The sequence below is a fragment of the Mustela lutreola genome, chromosome 2 (assembly GCF_030435805.1).
Source record: "Mustela lutreola isolate mMusLut2 chromosome 2, mMusLut2.pri, whole genome shotgun sequence".
NCBI lineage: Eukaryota > Metazoa > Chordata > Mammalia > Carnivora > Mustelidae > Mustela > Mustela lutreola.
This window is the reverse complement of record NC_081291.1, coordinates 221,777,347-221,796,574: the sequence shown is the minus strand read 5'-3', so window position 1 is coordinate 221,796,574 and position 19,228 is coordinate 221,777,347. Positions and strand designations below refer to the sequence as shown.

Here is a 19,228-nt window from a genome sequence, read left to right as displayed (position 1 = left end):
GTTTTTCAAACAAAACAATGTTCCCTGAAGAAATAAGCCCAGTGGTTAGTGTCTCCATGTGAGCACAGAACAGTGGGGTCCTGGGTCTGCATCAAACTAGGACATAGCACTAAAAAATCCTGACATGAAAAAACCATCTATACCTTAAAACATTCCGATTTGTTGTTTTTTCACATGTATAAGCCACTTTTGCAGCTTTGAAAGGACTTCAAGAGAGAGTTACCCGGCACCTAAAAGGTCTGAAACCTTCCTTACCTACAGCTACCCTAATAGCCTCCCGAATTTTCCATGATCAGCATAATTTAGGAATCCCAGAGCGATGCACAAATGTAAAAGGAAGAATGGCCCAGCGTTACCGAACGTTGGACCAGATAAAAGCAACTGTCAGGAGGAGGCGCTGCCTTTCCTGTGGTTCCATCCCCCACCTCCTGCTTGAGAAGACAAGGCAGGCAGGCAAGGCATGCCCGCAGAGGGGACCTGGTCGGCGAGCCCCCCTCCCCCCGCCCGCCCCCGCTCCACCGACGTCCCAAGCACGCCTGCAGCCCCATTCTATCGGTTTACACAAAATCATTATATAATGAGCCGGCGACGCTCGGTATGTGTTCTACCGTAACCTGTTTGGAGGCCTGGGATGCGGTGGTGAGAGAGCGCATGCGCAGACAGCCAGCTACGCTTTTTTTTTTTTTCCTTGGGCTCAAGGCAAGAGGTAACTGTCGGTCAAACCCTGCCGAGCCCTGCTGACTTCAAACACAGGATGCTAAAAATGAAATAAGGCGAGGGCTGGGGGTGAAACCCCGGTGCGCGCTGCGCGCTGTGGGCTCCCAGCCTATGGGGAGTAATTAGCAGGGTAGTACATCCATAGGCGGACGGCGGGGAGGGGGCTGGAAACCGAGGGCGAGGTGGGTGGGATTCGGAATACTTCCCGTCTGTACTTTATCTGACCCGGGATCGAGTCCGTAAGTGCCGAACTGCAAGGTCGGGGCGCTAGGCAGAAAAATGAAAGGCCCCAGGTTGGATGGGTCGGCGGCTAGTGTGTTGTTTTGGGTATTTGGGGTTGGTTTTTTTTTTTTCCCCCCTAATGTGAGTTTATGGAGCTCTAAGAAAGGGGCAAGAGGAGACTTTGGACCATCCCTGGGACAAGCCCGTGATGTCACTGTGTCTAGCACTCATCTGCCGGCGCCCGGGGGTCCCCTACGGATCTGACACCCTCGGGAGCGGGAGACCCGCGTCCCTGTCCCCACCCTGGTCTCTGTCCAGGGTGCGGAAAAGGTGGCCTGCAGGTATCCAGGCTGGTCCCTAGGCTGCCTCCCCGGAATCGGCCGCCCCCTCCCCAGCAGGTCCGGGAGGGGTTGTTGTCCCCCGGGGAACGCCAGGGACAGAGCAGGATCCGGTTCTCGGGGAGCAGCTCCCTCTTTTGTTCCCCCAGACCCTGCCCGGCGCTCCGGAGGGTGGCGCGAGAAGTGCCGGTTCCCGAACCCCCGCCGCGCGCGCCGGCAGGGAGGACCCCCGCCCCTTCCCCCGACCCAAGCTGCCACCCTCCCCAGTGCGCTCGGGAACCCGGCACAGGCCCCTACCCGGAGGGGGCCGAGGGGGGCCATCGGTGCACTTGTGGGGCTGCTGGCCGCCCCCCGCACGCTCCTGGCCCCTCCGCCAGCCCCGCGGCCCCTGCCGGCGCAAGGAGCACCCCGCGGCTCCAGGTGGTCAGGGCTGGCAGTCGGAGCCGGGCTTCTCCCCGGGGACCCAGGGGCGGCCGCCAGGGTGAGGGTGCGGGTCTTTGTGCGTTCCTGGCTCTGCCGGAGAACGGAAGCAAGCCCCGCGGGCGGAGGATGCGCTCACTCACCATGGCGGTGCCGACCGAGAAAGCGGCCATCAGACAGGCCATGCCCCGGGGGCGGCGGGCACGGGCGGCGGCGGCGGGCACGGGCGGCGGGCACGAGGCTGCGCTCGCTCCAGGCTGGGCCGCTGCGCCCCGCGCCGGCTCCGGCTCCAGCAGCCGCTGGGGCTCCTCGGCCCCGCCCCGCCGCTCCGGCCCCGCCCACTCCCCGCCCACGCAGCCGCGATTGGCCGGCGCGCGGGGCGGGGCGGAGCCGGCAGGTGCGCGTGCTCTTGTTTTGCTCCCGCGGAAGTGGCCGCTGCCTGCGCCCGGCAGGTGCGGCGGGTCCTCCCCAGCCCCGCAGCCCCCGGCGCCCAGAAACTCGAGGCGGGTGGACCAGCCGCCCTGAGCGCCCGGCGGACAGCGGGGTCTCCGTCCAGCACCGCCGCCCCCAACCCGCGCGGCTGTGTGCGTGGTGCCAGCGGGGGCGTCAGGGAGACTGGAAGGCGAGGAGGCCGGGTCTTCTCTGCCCTTCTTCCGGGTGGGAGTTCCAGGACTAACGAACGACCGGCTTCTCCGACGCCCCCCTACCACAGCTCCCTATCTGGGGTGACCCCCCGCCCCCACACGCACTGAGACAGTGCCAACACTCCTTCCTGCAGCTCTGCCGTGGCCAGAGGCAGGACGAAAGCTGGGTAACAAAGGGACGCTGGGTGACGGTGCCCAGGCCTCTGTCCTGCCCCCCACACCCCAATAAAATAAAGGCCTGTTTCCAGGGCGGGGCTCAGTACCTGGCCCACCGCCGTGTTCGGGTAACTGCATAAGGAATGGACCTCCAGACACCCTCTCATTTGGCCCCAGCCTGGAATATCAGATGGCCTGGCGTCTTCTAAAGCCCTTATTATATGTGAGTGGGAGCATTTCCCGGTAACCACGGTGACAAGACATTCTTACTCCCAATATCAGAGGCCAGCGCCTTGGTTCAGTGGTTTGCATGTTGGGACGGCAGGTAGGAACACATCTTCCCTCACCTCCAGCACACCTGGCAGGTGGACGTCTCACCCAGAGGTCTGACAAGCATAGCCAACTTCTCTCAACCCAAAGGAGGGAAAGGAGGTATGATGTCGAGTTCAGGGGGAGGAGGCCCTGCTTTTGTCTGACTAGTTGCACTGGGAGATCAGCGCATTACCTCTATTCTGTCTTTGGCCGAGAGGAAGGAAACATGACCACCGTATTTTCAGGAGCTGCCCTGTGCACCCAGCCCAGCAGGCTGTGTGTTGCCTTCAGTGTACAGAGAAGCCAGAAAATTACAAAGGTACTGGAAAGAAGATTCAAATCCCCAAACCCTCTGGGGGAGAGATGAGGCCAAAAGGCAGAGAGAAAGGTGCCTCCCTTCTGGGGTCTAGGGCTGGTGGCTTGTCCTGCAGCCCCCCGCCTGCTCCAGGAGCAGACAGGACAAGAAACAGTAAGAGGAAGACGCAGAACACAGCAGGGGAGAGTTCTGCCACGAGCATTTGTCTGGACGCTGCCCAGTTATGTGATCGAGGCAGGAGATGTGACATCGTAGCCTTATGGCGCTGGCCTCTGTGTTCTGTCCACTGTCAACTCTCCTCACTCCCACGTATGAGCGCAGAATTTCCCTCTGGAAACCTCCCGACCCCACCCCCCCACCCTGTTCTGTATGGTGTGATTTACAGCAACGGTTGGTCAGGAACTAGAGGTGGAAGGCAATGCCTGCTGGGCTTCTGGGGACGGCCAGGGGGACAATGGGTAGAGCCTCAGTGTGAAGCCAGAGAGGGAAGACAGTGGGGAAGGGAGTCCTTGTTGGCACAGCACAAGCTGCTGGGTTTTCCATTATAGGCGCTGAAAGACTCCTTACTTGTACATCTGTACGCTGGATAGTAAGACTCCCAGTCATGTGGGAAATGGTGCGTGTCTAGCACTTTCCACCATGCATGGCACCTAGCAAGCAAGCCTCCCTGGTATCATCCATCTTGTGCCAACTTAGGGAATAAGGAAGCGGTAGAAGAAGTTGGACCTGCAACATTTGTATCTGCACTCCTGGTTGCAAGTAACAGAATCCCAATCCCAGCTGGTTTACGCTGAAGGCAATGCATTGTCAGGTAACGGAGAGGTTCAGGGTATGCTGGTTTCAAGCCTGCCAGGACCAAGGACCCATAGTGTCCTCAGCTCTTGGTCTCCAGCTCTTTCCATGCCTCTACTTTCCATGGGCTGGCTTCCCCCTCAGCAAGGCTGTCTCTGGAAAGCCCCCCCCCCCAGCCACTCCAGGCTTGCCCCCTATTAGCCAGTAGCCAGTCACTGTCCCCCACTGGTGTGGCCTTGCCAAACACGGATTAGCTGGGCCAATTAGGCCAAAGGGGAGAGCAGCCCCACTGGAACCATGCAGAAAGATTGGGACATGGGTGCTTCACAAGGTCGTCTAGGGGCACTCTGAGCAGAAGTGTATGTGCAGAGCAGGCAAACACAAGATGAACTCATCAAAGGACTGTGCAGTACAGATCCCAAAGCCGACGGAGATTTCTACTAAGACATCAAGTCACAGAGACAGGCAGGCCCCCCTCCCCACAGCAGACCTCGAGTTATTCAACCTAGATGCCCTATTTCTCTCTAGACCTTCACTCCTCTGGTCCAAACACCCCAAAAAACCCCCCTTCCCCCAATATTGCTTCTTAGACCATGCGCCTTCTTCCTGTTTACCTTTCGCTGCATGGGTCCCATTGACCCAGTGTCCCTTGTGAACTTGGGGGGCCCCACTGACCACCTATTCAAGGCACTCCCTCCCCTGGCGGAGGAGACAATGACCCCAGGCTCTACTCAGACGGCCGGTAAGGACAAGCTTCCCAGCCGCAGAACCGGCTACCCGATATCCCAGGACAAGCAGGTCAGTGGACTCCACCACCGGGGACTGATTTCACTTTCCTTATAATTATGTCATTCCTGTTGCCTGGTTTGCCCTTTATCCCCTTTGAAGGACTGTCCGATTTATCTCTGCCAGACTTCCAGCCACTGAGGCTGGGAAATGGCGGGGCAAGGGGGGCACCCCAGGCACCCGGTCTCTGCTGCAAGGGCTCTGCTCTTGGTGTCCACTGAAGGGGGTTAAAGGGAGGGATGGGTAGGTTAGACATCCAGATGGGATGGCTGTGGGCCTGGGGACTGACATGAAGCGCGGGCTGCAAGGGGGTGAGGCTGGGCTTGCCGTCTTGGACTGCCCCACCCCTGCAGGTCCCAAACTCGAGATCCCTCCAGAGAAACCTTCAGGGACACCCTGTGGCTTCCCAGCCTCCCTGCTCCCAGCTGGCTAGGAAGAAATATAATGAATATATTCTTTATTAAGAGAATCTTTTTTGTATTTTGGTAATTTGGCTCTGAACAGTTTTGAACTTGAGCCTTCTTTGATGACAGGGGGCTGACCCTGCATTCACCTAAGTGGACCCCATCAACTGACTTTCTTCTGCTCAATTACAGAACGACACCATCCTGAACTTCATTTACTAGGACCCATGACTTTCGCCCCACGTTCAGAGGACACTCAGAGATCGTCTGTTCGGGGGGCGCCCAGGTGGCTCAGGTTGCTGAGTGTCAGACTCTTGGTTTCAGCTCAGGTCATGATCTTGTGGTCCTGGGATCAAGCCCCATGTTGGACTCAGAGTCTGCTGGAGATTGTCTCTCTCCCTCTCCCTCTGCCTCTCCCTCCACTCACACGTGCGCCCTCTCTCTCTCTCTCTCTCTCTAATAAATAAATAAATCTTTAAAAAAAAAAAAAAAAAAAAAGATTGCCTCCTCTGCCCAAAGCTGATCTCCACATTGGAACACGGGCTGGGGGCAGCTGGGTGCAAAATGGAGAAAAACCGTGCCCCAAAGTATCGTCAGGCAGTAACGGGGAGAGACGAGAAAGCTGCAGTTCTCATCGAGAATGGGTATGTTTCTTTTTTTTTTTTCCCTCTTAATTATTAAAGATTTATTCATTTATTTGAAAGACAGTGAGCAAGCAAGCACAAGCAGGGGTGGGGGGTAGAGAGAGAGGGAGAAGCGGGCTCCCCACTGACCAGAGATCCCCCAACGTGGGGCTCGATCCCAGGACCCTGAGATCATGACCTGAGCTGAAGGCAGGCGCTTAACCCACTGAGCCCGCCAGGCGCCCGTGGACTGGGTATGTTTCTAACTCGTTCTGTGAGCTTCACGCTTTAGGGCTAATTCTTGCCCTGAAGCTGGAGGAGGCCTTGCTATGTCGTTTAGGGGAGGGTCCAAATGGGGACAACAGGCCTCCTGGTCTTGGGTGGCCCTAACCCTTTTGGAGCCAATCCATCAGGCTGTTCCCAGGACGCTCGAGACCGCACTGTGGAAAAGTGCCCGCTCCGCCCATATTCCGCCAGGGGAACATCTCCCTCACTTGACATATCACCATTTCATGGAGGAAAACAAGAAGCTCAAGAAGGCTGGTCCGCCTGGCCCGTCCCCAGCCCCCCTTCCACCACATCAAGGGCTGCACAGTGACCCTGAGATTGCTTTCCCCAAAGCCTCCGGGAAACTCGATTCTGGAGGGGATGATGTAGGAGGTGTTCACTTGCTCGCTTTCCACCACCCAAAGCTTGGCCTCTGAAGGTAAATGTTTTCAGACAAATAAAAGCAAAATGTTGGTGCTGCACCAGGCAGCAGGGGAGGGGGCTTGCCCCTTCTCTTGGCAGACAGAGTGGGGAGATGTGACAGGGACTCCCGGAGCTGGGCCAGCGGGGATGAACCCCACCCCTGCTGTATCCACATCTAGGACCGTATTCAGCAGGTGTGCATTCCTGGAGGCGTCCCTGTGGGAAACCTGCTCTGGGCTGGAGATCTGCCTCAGCTCGTGGCCCCTGATTTGTGGGCTTCTCTGATCCTTTTCCTGCCATGTTAACAGAGAATTAGGGCCACTGGGCCTTTGCTACCTCCGTTGCCATAAAAGCCAATGCCTCCACATAAAAAAAAATTAAAAAAATAAAAAATAAATAAAGGAAGAGAGTGAAAGAATGATGGAGAGAAAAGAAGAATTTGGGTGTGAGAGAGCAGGAGAAAGACAGCGAGGGCAGGAGGGGTGGGAGGCAAGGAAGAGAGAAAGACTGTTCAGAGTAGGGGCGAGTGCAGAGGACAACTGTGTCCCAGCCCTTGTGGGCAGAGATGGGAAAAGCAGCGGACACAGTGTATCAGGAGGGTGGCAGCCTAAGGCTGGGTCTGAGCACCAAATGGAAACTCTGTGTAGGCTGGTTCATTTTAAAGAAACATTGTTTTCACCTCCATGGTTTGCTGGAGTCCTATTCGGCCCTCCTGCCCCCTGTCATGTTCTGTCCCCAGCGTCCCAGATCCAAAGGGGACCCCTCCCTCCTCACCTTTTGGGAAGTGGGGGCAGACGAGGGGTGGCAGGTGCATGCAGGGTGGAGGTAGGGAGAGGGGGAGTGCCAAAGACGGAATGGTGAGGTTATGAGGGATGGCTTCAGGGAAAGAAAAATGCAAGACCATACTCATGAGCTAAGTTAGGGAAAAGTTAGTGTTGCAGTGATTCCTGTTTTCTTCCATGAGCTCAGAGCAGAGAGTGGCAAGAAAGTTCTAGGAAACAATTTCCACAAATGAAGAAAGAGGAAGTATGGCAATGAGATGACCTCCAAAACTGAAGACCAGGACAGAAGTCCAAGGGACAGACACCGGAAAATTACTGGACACCGCCTCCCACACAGAAATAAAAGCCTCCCAACCATTCCCATTCAAGGGACCGGTTGGGAAAAAAAAAAAAACTGGTAGTTTGGGGGGTGCACCCCACTTTTCCTCTGCAGAGCTGCTCTGCCCTAACTGCCTGTGATCAATCTTAATACGCAAGCCCCACCCGGAACCAGTCAGAACAATCCATCCCCAAAGCCACTGGAGAGGATTTACCAGCCTGGGGGGAGAGGGCACATCAGAGTTCTCCCTGGGACTTGCCAGGGCCCTGAGAAGGAGAGGCTTTCCTTTCCTTTGGGGGTTGACAGCCCCACACAGTGGCCACCTTCCCTACCTGCGGAGACTGGCCAGCTGGGAAGGGAGACCACGGAGGCACAGAGGCTGTGCAGTATGTGGGAAGTGCTCGGCCCCTGCAACAAGTTTGTGCCTCCCGGTACCTCCATGACTGCAGCTATAGAGTGACTGACAGCTGTGCCCATCTCAGGATCATTGGGAGGATTGAATGAGTCAATTTTGTGATAAACATGTCCGGCTCACCGTGTGCGTCTTGTACGCAAATGTTGGTCACCCTCATTATGAGAACCAGTACTCTCCCTCTGACCTTGAATGAGCATGAATCAGGTTTCCGTCCCTTGCAGCCTAAAAATCCTGATTAGGACAAACAGGCTGTTAAAAGTCGGGGCCCCTACACCAGTGTATGGGGAAATCCTCACAAATAGGTTATAGGTCAACCCCATAGTGCTTGGTTGCGTTGGTCCCTATTCATCTGGGCACTTGCCTTATCTCCCTCAGGAAATCATAAATCCCAGTGTCTCTGGAATGTATCTTTGCCTCCAACATCATTCTTAGCATGTCTTCTAGCCAGACTAGGCGCTTGATAAACATCAAGAGCTATGTTGAATAACCTCCAATGTTTCGAAAAGTACTGAACCATGCATGATCCCATGGGACACTCAGGATACCCCTGCAGGCAAAGGGAGGCAGATGCCATCACTGGATCACATGTGAATCCAACACCCCAGCCCCAGGTCTAGGACAGGCCACGTTTCACTTTCCTTAGCAGTCAAATAATGTGTCCCTGGTCCCTGGAAGGCAGTGTCTCCACGCCATGCCAGCTCAGGCACAGATCTATTCCTCCTGGCTCCAAAGACCACAGCTCAAGCCCTGTGTGTCCGGTGCCCTGAAGCCCTCTTGCCTCCCTGAGATGCCTGAGCTCTCCCGTCATCTGAAAACCCTACCCTTCCCCTTTTCCAGGCCTGGGACTCCTGCCTTTCTTCTCCAGTTCTCCAACTCCTCTTCTCCTACCTCCCAGGAAGACCTGGGCAATCACCTACTTAAGCTTGGGTTTTTGAAAGCAAAAATTTGGTTGGGGGACATTATCTTCTGTATGTTTGGAAACTTCTAGGCAGGGCCTTGCAACTCAAAAGTCCCCAAGGCAGAAGAAAAACAATTTAATTAAAAAAAAAAAAAAAAAGATTTGGCTACCTTTTAAGGGAAGGGAGGGGAAATGAGCTACCGTAAGGAACTTAGCCTCAGAAATGATCTCAGGAAATGATCTTTGCACTTGGAAGTAAGGAGATTGAGATTCCTTAAGGTTTGAAAAGCCCCAGGTCTCCTGACTCCTGCTAAGCACCCCTTGCATTTGACCATCATGGCTCTCTCAAATAGGGACAGAGATCTCAAGAAGCCCACACTTAATCTGTTAAAAATCACAAGCAGGCTAGTGGGGAGATGGAGAGATATGCTTTTCTCTCTTCCCCCCACCTGAGCACCACTAAAAACACTGGACATTGTACAAAGCACATGAGGAGACCCTGAAAAGTGGGGAACATAAGCCAGATGGCCTGGGGATCTTGGGACCCAAGGAACGACACTGTGGTGAGGTCCCTGGGTTTTCTTTGTGCCTCATATAACCCAGACTTTCATTTGAAGAAACCAACAACCTGAAAATGCTCAGGGACACAGACAAAGCAAGCCCCAACAAAAGGCTACTCTCTCTGGCTAAAAGAACAGAAAAGGGGCACCCTAGAAATACAGAAATTTTTCAGACAATTGGTGTTCAGTCAAACACCACACCCACCTACACTAATAAAGGTGAGTGGGGAGCCTAGGTTTCCACCTCCTCCGGCTGTAAGCACCCAAAACTGCCCCCATCCCTCATCAAAATGGTGTCAAAGAAGGCCATATACAGAGGCTGGAACCATGCCCATCAGGCAGTCATGAAGAGCCCCTCCTTCCCTCACTGGAGTGGTGGCAGAAGAGACTCAGCAGATTTAGGACTTTCACCACCACACTGTGTTAAAAAAGACATTACACTCCCTCCAAATCATGGTGTCAGTGGGGATCAAGTAGGGAGCAATAATAAGGTCTCCTACTTCTCCTGGCCAGGGAAGTGTGGGTGATGGCCAACCGTTCCAGCAGAAATGAGGAGCTCCTCCCTTGGATGTGAGCAAACAGGGAACCTGGACTTCTACCTTCACCTGGCAGTAAGGAGGCAGTGCCCTCCCACTTCTCCTACCTGAGTGATGTCAGAGGAAGTCAGCTAAACAGAAAGATTAAATGAGATCCAAAGTCTCATAACATAATACCAAAAATATTTAGGCTTCCACCAAAAGTCTTTCATTACCCAAGAACCAAGAAATCCAAATTTAAAAAACCAATCAGTAGATGCTAACACCAAGATGACAAAAATGTTACAATCACCTAACAAAGGTTGAAAGCAGCCACTATCAAAATGCTTCAGTGAACAATTACAAACACACTTGAAACAAATGAAAAGACAGAAACTCTCAACAAAGGAATAAAAGATACCCCCCCAAAAAAGTGATACCTAAATTGGAAAACTCAGCAGATGGGCTCAACAGCAGAATGGAGAGCAGAAGAGAAAGAATCAGTGGACTGGACAAAAGAACAACAGAATTACCCAATCTGGACAACAATGAGAATAGAGGCTGTACGAAACATGAGCAGAAGCTAAGGGACATATGGGACTATAACAGAAGATCTAATGGCAAATTGATAGTTTCAGAAGGGTGATTAGAGGTTGAAAATTCTCAAAGAGAGGTGCCTGGGTGGCTCAGTCCATTGAGAATATGAATCTTGGCTTTGGCTCAGGCCATGATCTTGGGGTCATGAGACTGAGCCCTGGGACAGGCTCCACACTCAGCGTAGCATCTGCTTGAGATTCTCTCTCTCCTTCCTCCTCTCCTCCTCCCCCTACTCATGCATGCTCTCTCTCATTAAAAAAATAAAATAAAATAAAATCTTTAAGAGAAAGGAAAATGCTCAAAGAAATAATAGCTAAAACTTCCCAAATTTGGGAAAAGACAGAAACCTTCAAATTCAAAGGATTCAAGAAGTTGAGTAACTCCACATAGAGTAAATCCAAAAAAATCTACAATAACACACATCATAGTCAAACTTCTGGTACTAAAGGCAAAGGAGAGATCCCGAAAGCAGTGAAAGAGGCATGACATCTTACCAGAAAAGAACAAGCAATTCAAATTACAGCAGATTTCTCATTGAAAACAGTAGTGGTCAGAAAGAATTGGTACAACACTTTTCACTTGATGAAAGGAAAGAACTAACAACCAGGATTCTTATGTCGAGGAAAAATATCCAAGAATGAGAGGGAAATCAAGACACATGTAAGAAAATTTGTTACCAGGAGACCTATCCTGAAAGAATGGCTGAAGGAAGTTCTCTCAAACATAAAGAAAATGGGAAAAGAGGGAAATGTTTTTGTATCAAAAAAGAGAACACTGTAAGCAACAATATGAGTAAACAAAATAAACTTTTCCTTCTGCTATTGAGTTTTTCGAATTGTGTTTGATGGTTAAAGCAAAAATTGTAATATTGTCTGATGGGCTTCTAAATGAGTGTGAAGTAAATGTTTAAGACAATTATATTATAAACAGAGGAGAGTAAAGAGACAGGAAGGGAGGCAACATTTGTACATGTCACTCCAACTTCTAAAACATGACGCAAAAAGTGATGTCATGTATATGTAATGTAATATCCAGAGAAACCACTAAAAATGGCAATACAAAGAGATACTGTCAAAAACATTATAGAGAAGTCAAAAAAGCAATTCTTAAAAATGTTCAAGTGACTCCTTTCCAGGCAGGAAAAGGAAAACAGGTAAAGGAAAAACTGAGAACACAGAAAATAAAAAAATAAAATACATGTTTAAACCCAACAGGTCAATACTCACATTAAATATAAACAAACCAAACAACAGAACTACAAACTATGGGAAGCAGAACTCAATAGAACCAAAACAGAAATAGATAAATTCATAATTACAGTTGGATACTTCATTGCTTCTTTCAATAACTGCTAGAACTAGACAGAAAATTTAGCAAGAATATAGAACCCAATAGCACCACTGACCAACAGGACCCAATTAGTATTTATAGAACACTCCACTCCAGTCAATGACAGAAAAGTACACATTCTTCTCAAATGTTCATGGAACAGGTACTACCATAGATCATATCCTGGGCCATTGAACAAACCTCCACAAATTTAAATTAAATTTAAAGAACTGAAATTACAGAGTGTGTTCTTTGACCCAAATGTAGTCAAACTAGAAATCAATAAAAGAAAGATAATAGGAAAATCTTCACAAACACTTGGAATCTAAGCAACATGCTTCCAAATCATCCCTGGACCCTTGGATCTTAATGGCAAACAAAATATAGTTAACTGAATTAAAATGAAAGTACACGTGTGAGAGCTAAAGGCTAAAATCATACAATGATTTACAATGCTAAAATCATATAAATTAAAAATTAGGAAAAGTCTGGGGTGCCTGGGTGGCTCAGTGGGTTAAGCCTCTGCCTTCAGCTCAGGTCATGGCCTCAGGTTCCTGGGATCGAGCCCCGCATCAGGCTCTCTGCTCAGCAGGGAGCCTGCTTCCCACCCCCCTCTGCCTGCCTCTCTGCCTACTTGTGATCTCTGTCTGTCAAATAAATAAATAAAATCTTAAAAAAATTAGGAAAAGTCTCATTCATAATCTAATCACCTCAAGAATATAGATAAAGAAGAACAAAATAAACCAAAATAAAGAAAATAATAAAAATAATAAAATAATAAAAATAATAAAACCAGAAATCAATGAAATTAAAAGTAGGAGAATAAAGAAAGTCAATGGAACACAAAGCTTGACTGATCATTTAGAAATGATGATTAAAATTGAAAAATCCTCCAACATGTCTGACAAAGAAAAAACATGCAAGACTCAAATTACCAATATTAGAGATGGAGCAAGAGTTATCAGTACAGATCCCACAGACGTCCAAAGGACAATGAGTCAACACTACAAACAACTCTGCACATTTAAATTGGACAATCTGGATGAAATGAATGAATTCCTCAAAAGCATAAATTACAACTCACTGAATATAAAACAGATTATTTGAATAGCCCTATAACGACAAAGGAAACTGAATTAATTATTATAAAACTGAAAAAGAGAAGGAAGGAAGGAAGGAAGGAAAAGGAGAGGGAGGAAGAAGAAAGAGAACTCTTCAGACCCAGGCAGCTTCCCTGGAGAATTCTACCAAGTGTTTAAAGAATTCACAACAACTCTCTACAGTCTCCTCCAAAAATTAAAAAAAAGAGGGAACACTTCACAATTCATCTTATTTAATGAGCATAGCCTTGGTATCAGATAAAGATAATATTTTTTTTAAACCCTACAGATCAAAATCTCTCATAAATATAAATGCAAAAGTCACTAACAAAATAGTAGCAAACAGAATTCAGCAATATACATTTAAAATGATACATTACATCCAAATGGGGTTTATCCCAAGCATACAAGTCTAGTTCAACATTTGCACATCCATGTATTTACCAGGTTAACAGACATGGTGACATAAAGAAGAAAAATCACAAAACCATGCCAATTGAGAAGGACAAAACCCTTGACAAAACTGAACACCTATTCATGGTTGGCTTTTGTTTTAACTTAGAAAAATAGAAATAGAGGGCGATTTCCTCAACTTCTAGCAAATGCATTCCTGGACATTTGTTCCAGGGAAATGAAAAATCACATTCAGACAAAAATTAGTACACAGACATTAACGGCAGCTTTGTCTGTGATTAGCCAAAACCTACAAACAGCACAGATGTCCATCGATAAGGAAATAGTGACCTGTGGTCTACACCATGGCACACTACTCAACAGTACAAAGTAACGAACTACTCAACATCCAACAACCTGGGTCGATCTCCAGAGAATTCTCCTGGAAAAAGCCGAACTGAAGAGGCTAGACACTGTACAACTCCTTTCATGTGAAGTTCTTGAAATGACATGACTACACAGATGGGAACAGACTTGTGATTGCCGGGGTTAAGGAGGAGATGGGGTGGAAAGAAAGAGAGTGGGGGTATGGGAGTGTGGGGGTACGGGAGTGTGGTACGAGGGAGCCTTGTGAGCGGCATTCTGTGTCTGGACTTTATCAGTATCAACATCAGGGATGTGATGTTGTACTCATTTTGCAAGACGTGACCAAGAGGGGAGCTGGGCCAGGAGTACATAGGATTCTGGGTTCTTCCTTATAACTCCATGGGAACCTACAACTATCTCAAAATTCAAAGGTCAATTTTCTTTTAAGTCACAGAACTGTCCTGCGTGAGGCCACTCGAGACGAGGCGGCCTCATACCCACCTGTGGCACTGAGCAGACATCACACGGACTATGGGGAATGAGGACGTAGGTGGCAGAGTTTGGCGGATGAATAGGGAGAGGACATGAAACCAGAGGGCTTCACTCTGGTCACTCGGGACCACACAGTGGGCTGCTGGACAAGGAAGCACTTGTGACCGCTCTTTGTCAACTGTCACTTTGAGAAGGTGAAGATGGACGGAACAATTCTCTTCCTCCTTACTAGCACTCCTGTGTGTGCGTGCTCAAGTGCCCAGGCACCGGCAGGGACGCCAGCCCGTCACTAGCCATCTGTGGTGCTGGGCTGGTCCTCACCTCTCAAAGCCTCCATCTTCATCAGTAAAATGGGCATACTAAGAGTACCACGGTGAGGGTTGAGGAAGATGGGGTAGTTATGGGCCCTGGAGCCAAGAAGGGGAAAGAGCAGAAGGGTCGTGGGCATCTGACCTTATCCTCTGGGCTCTGAGACCACGACCTTCCCTGACCCACCACCAGTGTTGCCGCCGCTCACCATCTTCCCAAATGGCTGAGTCTTCGTTCCCTCCTGTGAAGAACCGCTCCACGTGGGACGTTCTACAAGGAAAAGTGGATGGATTAAGGTACAGAGGGCCTCCCAGCTCAGAGTGACGACATCCCAAGGTCCACTGTGAAGGTGTCGATATGGGAGTCCGAAGTTTGAAAGTTCCAGTTCTAAGACAAACGCGTCCTGGAGAACAGAACAGGCAGCACGGAGAGCCTTATTGTATCGTGTATCTGAAAACTGCTAAGAGAAGAAATCTTAAATGTTCTCATCAGAAGAAAAAAAATTATAATTATGTGGGGTGATGGGTGTTAACTAAGCTTATTGAGTGTGGTTGTTTTGTGATATAAACATCATCAAACCATTCTATTGTACACCTTGGGACAAGTACAACATTATATGTCAATTCTTTCTCAATAAAACTGGAGAAAAAATGAAGGCTTCTCGCTTTTCATTGAGAGGCAACCCATCCCAATTTACAGATGCGTCGTGTTTCCCTCACTGGTCTGTGGGGGGTTTGGCTCCTTCTCACTGAGCCCCAACACCCAGCAGACCCCGGCCTCCTATTTGGCTCCCCAATATTTGCTGACTCAGTGATATAAATCAGAGACACTTTACATCACAGCTCAAATATAAATTACTGTTTGTGCTTATACTAACACACACGACATATTTTCTTTTTCTTTTTTTTTTTTTAAAGATTTTATTTATTTATTTGACAGAGAGAAATTACAAGTACACTGAGAGGCAGGCAGAGAGAGAGAGAGAGAGAAGGAAGCAGGCTCCCTGCTGAGCAGAGAGCCCGATGCGGGACTCGATCCCAGGACGCTAAGATCATGACCTGAGCCGAAGGCAGCGGCTTAACCCACTGAGCCACCCAGGCGCCCTATTTTCTTTGACCTACGGCTAATGACATTTACTCTATACATTTATACTGAAAAAAAATTTTTTTTACTGAAAAGCACTTTGTCAGTGACTTACCCAGCAGCTGAGATGTAAACACTTCTCGAGGAGCCCTTCCGCTACACAACAGACCTTTCTGCAGGGAGATGTATTTATTCTGCAATTAATAAGGGGAAGAAACCCCTGCCCTGTAGGACAGAATTTCAGTTTTCATCACTGCAGACATGTGAAAACCCCCAAACCACAAGCAATGATTTCAGTTTCTGCTCTCAGCACCTACAAGACAAATGGTTTTAAAATAGGCATAATGCAATCATATGTGAAATAATAGGGCTGGTGCCACTGTTGCTGCAGCAAACAGGAAGCTCGTGAGGTTACTGGAGGTCAGTTGGCTCCCTCCAAGGTCACAAGCGTAAAAGAGCACCCACTATCTGTCGGTCCACAGAGAGGCCAAGTGTGAAATCTACTCATTTCCCACTCCTGGTCAGATGATAGATTTCACATTTGTGAACACTGTGGAGTTTATTTACTGTTTTGTAACGCAGGTAAAAACAACACGACGAAGAGGAAAAAGCATCAGGGCCTCTAGGGTAATAGTTAAGGATAAACGAAGTATTTCCTCGCGGAAGGGTTAGAATAACTTCAATAACACCGTCTCATGACAGCCCTGGCCAGCGGTTGTTGCTGCAAAGTGGGGGGCAAAGTGACCTCACGGCGTTAGGGGAGATCAGCCATCACCCGACAACAGAAACTGATAGCCTCGGAGGCTGTGGTGGGTTCCAAATTGTGCTCTGAACATTACAGCCACTAATTCCTTTAATCTTCATCTCAGCCCCAAGAGCCCGACACTGTTCTTATCCACAATGGGGAAGTAAGGCACAGAGAGGTAACATAACCTGCCTGAGGTCACACAGCAAGACCGTATCCAATCTCAGATCCAAAACCGTCAAGTCTGGCTCCAGAGATTGCAAAACATTTTCCCTGTGAGAAAGGCTCCTTTTTTCTTCTTTAAAGCAAAGCACAAGAGCTGAAGCATAAGGCTTGGTGAATTTTACATATCTATACCCTTGTATACTCACCACCCAGATCATGACGTAGAGCATTTCCCTCTAGAACATTCCCACCATGGGAAAGGTTCCTTGTGCCCGATCCCAATCCACCCCCGTCTCTAAAGCTAAGCACTTCCCTGGCTTCAATCGCCATAGATTAGTTTTGTTTATCCCTGACCTTCATAGGATGGGCGTACCGTATGTCCTGCTTCGAGTCTGGATTCTTCCACTCTACAGTATGTTTCTGAAACTCATCCGTGCTGTCGTGGTACCCACAGTTCCTCCGTCTGTCGTTGACTTTCCTTTCTGCTTCTACGGATGGACACATGAGTTGTGCCTGGTTTTCACCCATCCTCAGTAAAGGGACTGACCGTCTTCTTGCTCGGGTCTCCTGGTGGACCCAGACATCCATCTCCCTTGAGGACATCCCCAGCAGTGACATCTCCAGGGTACGGGATAAGAATGTTTGACTTTAGTAACTACTACCAATCAGCTTTCCACATTTCTACCACCAGCAAGGAAACACCCCTGCTGCTTCATACCGTTGCCCCCTACATGGGATTTTCAGGGTTCTTTTTTAATATGACCACCCTGATAGGTGATTGTACGACCAAGGTTTTAATTTGCTTTTCTGTTCTCACTAATGATGTGCCCATTCAATTTCCCCCTCCTTTTAAAATTGCATTGTTTTGCTTTTAGGATCGATCTGTAGGATTTCTTGATAGGTTCTGATAGGCGTCCGTCTTCCCTCACATGGATACCCCACAAATGTGTTCCCCCAATCTGAGCTCCCATTCAGTTTCTCAATGTTTTTTTCACGATAGGAGTTCCTCGTTTAAAAAAAAAAAATCCAATTTAGGGACGCCTGGGTGGCTCAGTTGGTTGGACGACTGCCTTTGGCTCAGGTCATGATCCGGAGTCCCGGGATCGAGACCGGCATTGGGCTCTCAGCTCCACGGGGAGTCTGCTTCTCTCTCTGACCTTCTCCTCGCTCATGCTCTCTCTCACTGTCTCTCTCTCAAATAAATAAATAAAATCTTTTTAAAAATCCAATTTATCACTATTTCCCTTTACGGTTATGGGTTAGGGCTGTCTTTGCACGCTCGTCTTCTCTAAGAAATCTCTGCCTACCACAAGAATATGAAAATAGTTTCTTACGTTTTCTTCTAGAAGCACCATTGTTTGGGTTTCCACATCTAAGTTTGTGATCCATTTTAAATTGATTTCTCTGTGAAAGGCAGAGGTCTAGGGGCACATTTCCATATGCTCGCTCAACGGTCCCAGTGCCAATTTGCTGAAAACAGCATCCTCTCTCCGTCAAACTGGACCAGCGCTTTGATAGAATCAAGTAGCCATATGTGGAGGAAGGTGCATTCCTGGATGTCTATTCTGTGCCCTTGGTCTGTCTGTCTGTCCTTACACCAACACCACACCGCCTCCGTTACCGCAATTTTCAAGTAAGTCCCGAAATACGACAGTGATTAAGACCCTTTGTATTTCCACATAAATTTTGGACTCAGCTTGTCAGTTATCATCAGAAAGGAGAAGAGAAGAAAGCAAATGCAGTAGAGTTTTGACGGGGGTTGCCCTGATCCACGGATCCCTTTGAAGAGAATGGGCATCTTACGACACTGAGTGTCCTCGCCCACGTCTGTGGACGACCTCTCCATCCACTTGTCACCCTGGGTTTCTCTCCGCGGTGCTATAAAGTTTCCAGTGCATAGTTCTTGTCCACCAAATAAACCTTTACTGTTAGCTTTCTTCTTTTTCGTATTTTCATGTTACTGTAAATGATATGCTCGAACTACACTGTCCACGTCTTTCTGGCTACAATGTAGAAATAAAAATTGATTTTTCTATATGGAGGCTTTGTATGTTACAACTTTGCTAAAACCAATTATTTATTTCTTCCAATAATAATCTCCCATCTTCCTGCTGGAAGATCCTCTTTCTGCGGGCTTTGGGTTTAGTTCGCCCTGGTTTGTCTAGGTTCTCAAGACGGAAGATCAGGTTATTGGTCTGGAGATCTTCTCTTTTACTCTTGGCACATACAGTTCTGAACTCCCCTCTAGGCACTGTTTCCTCTGCCCCTGCAAATTTTGGTGTGTTGTATTTTTCATTTTCACTCATTTCATTTTCATTTTCACTCAGAGCAAAGCATATTCTAATTTCCCTTCCCTTCTTTGAAGTATCGTTTATTCAGGAGCATGTGCTTTAATTTCCACATATTAGTGAACTTCCCAAAATCACCTATGACTGATAATAGTTTATAAATTGATTTCTTAGATAATTTTACTATGGTGTGCCTAAGTTGGATTTTTTAAAAAATTATTCATCCTAGCTGGATTTAGTTTCTCGGACCCATACATTACTACCTTTCATAAGATTTGGAAAATATTTGTTATTATTTCTTCAAATACTCCTCCTGTCCTCTCTTCCCTTGCCCACGCTGTCCCCTCTTTTTCCGGGATGTCAGCCACACCTGTGCTGCTCTCGGTCACGTCCTCCCTACGCGTCCTGTGCATTATTCTGTGTTCATAATTCTTTTTCTCTCTGTGATTCAC

The 19,228-nt window shown here is 48.6% G+C and overlaps 1 protein-coding gene across 4 annotated transcripts in view; it reads right to left on the bottom strand.

The window, feature by feature from the left end:
* The window catches only part of ABCG1 (ATP binding cassette subfamily G member 1), a 65,996-nt gene extending 50,176 nt beyond the window's left edge, over positions 1–15,820 (bottom strand). For 2 of the 4 annotated variants that reach the window (XM_059164792.1, XM_059164793.1), the window contains exon 1: positions 1,841–1,994. In XM_059164792.1, the coding sequence (XP_059020775.1) occupies positions 1,841–1,882 (42 nt within the window). In that variant the 5' untranslated portion in view covers positions 1,883–1,994. Of the gene's footprint in view, positions 1–1,840; positions 1,995–14,703; positions 14,899–15,693 lie in introns of those variants that run through there. The other 2 variants (XM_059164794.1, XM_059164795.1) reach the window with 2 other exon arrangements.
* Positions 15,821–19,228: the final 3,408 nt, after the last annotated feature.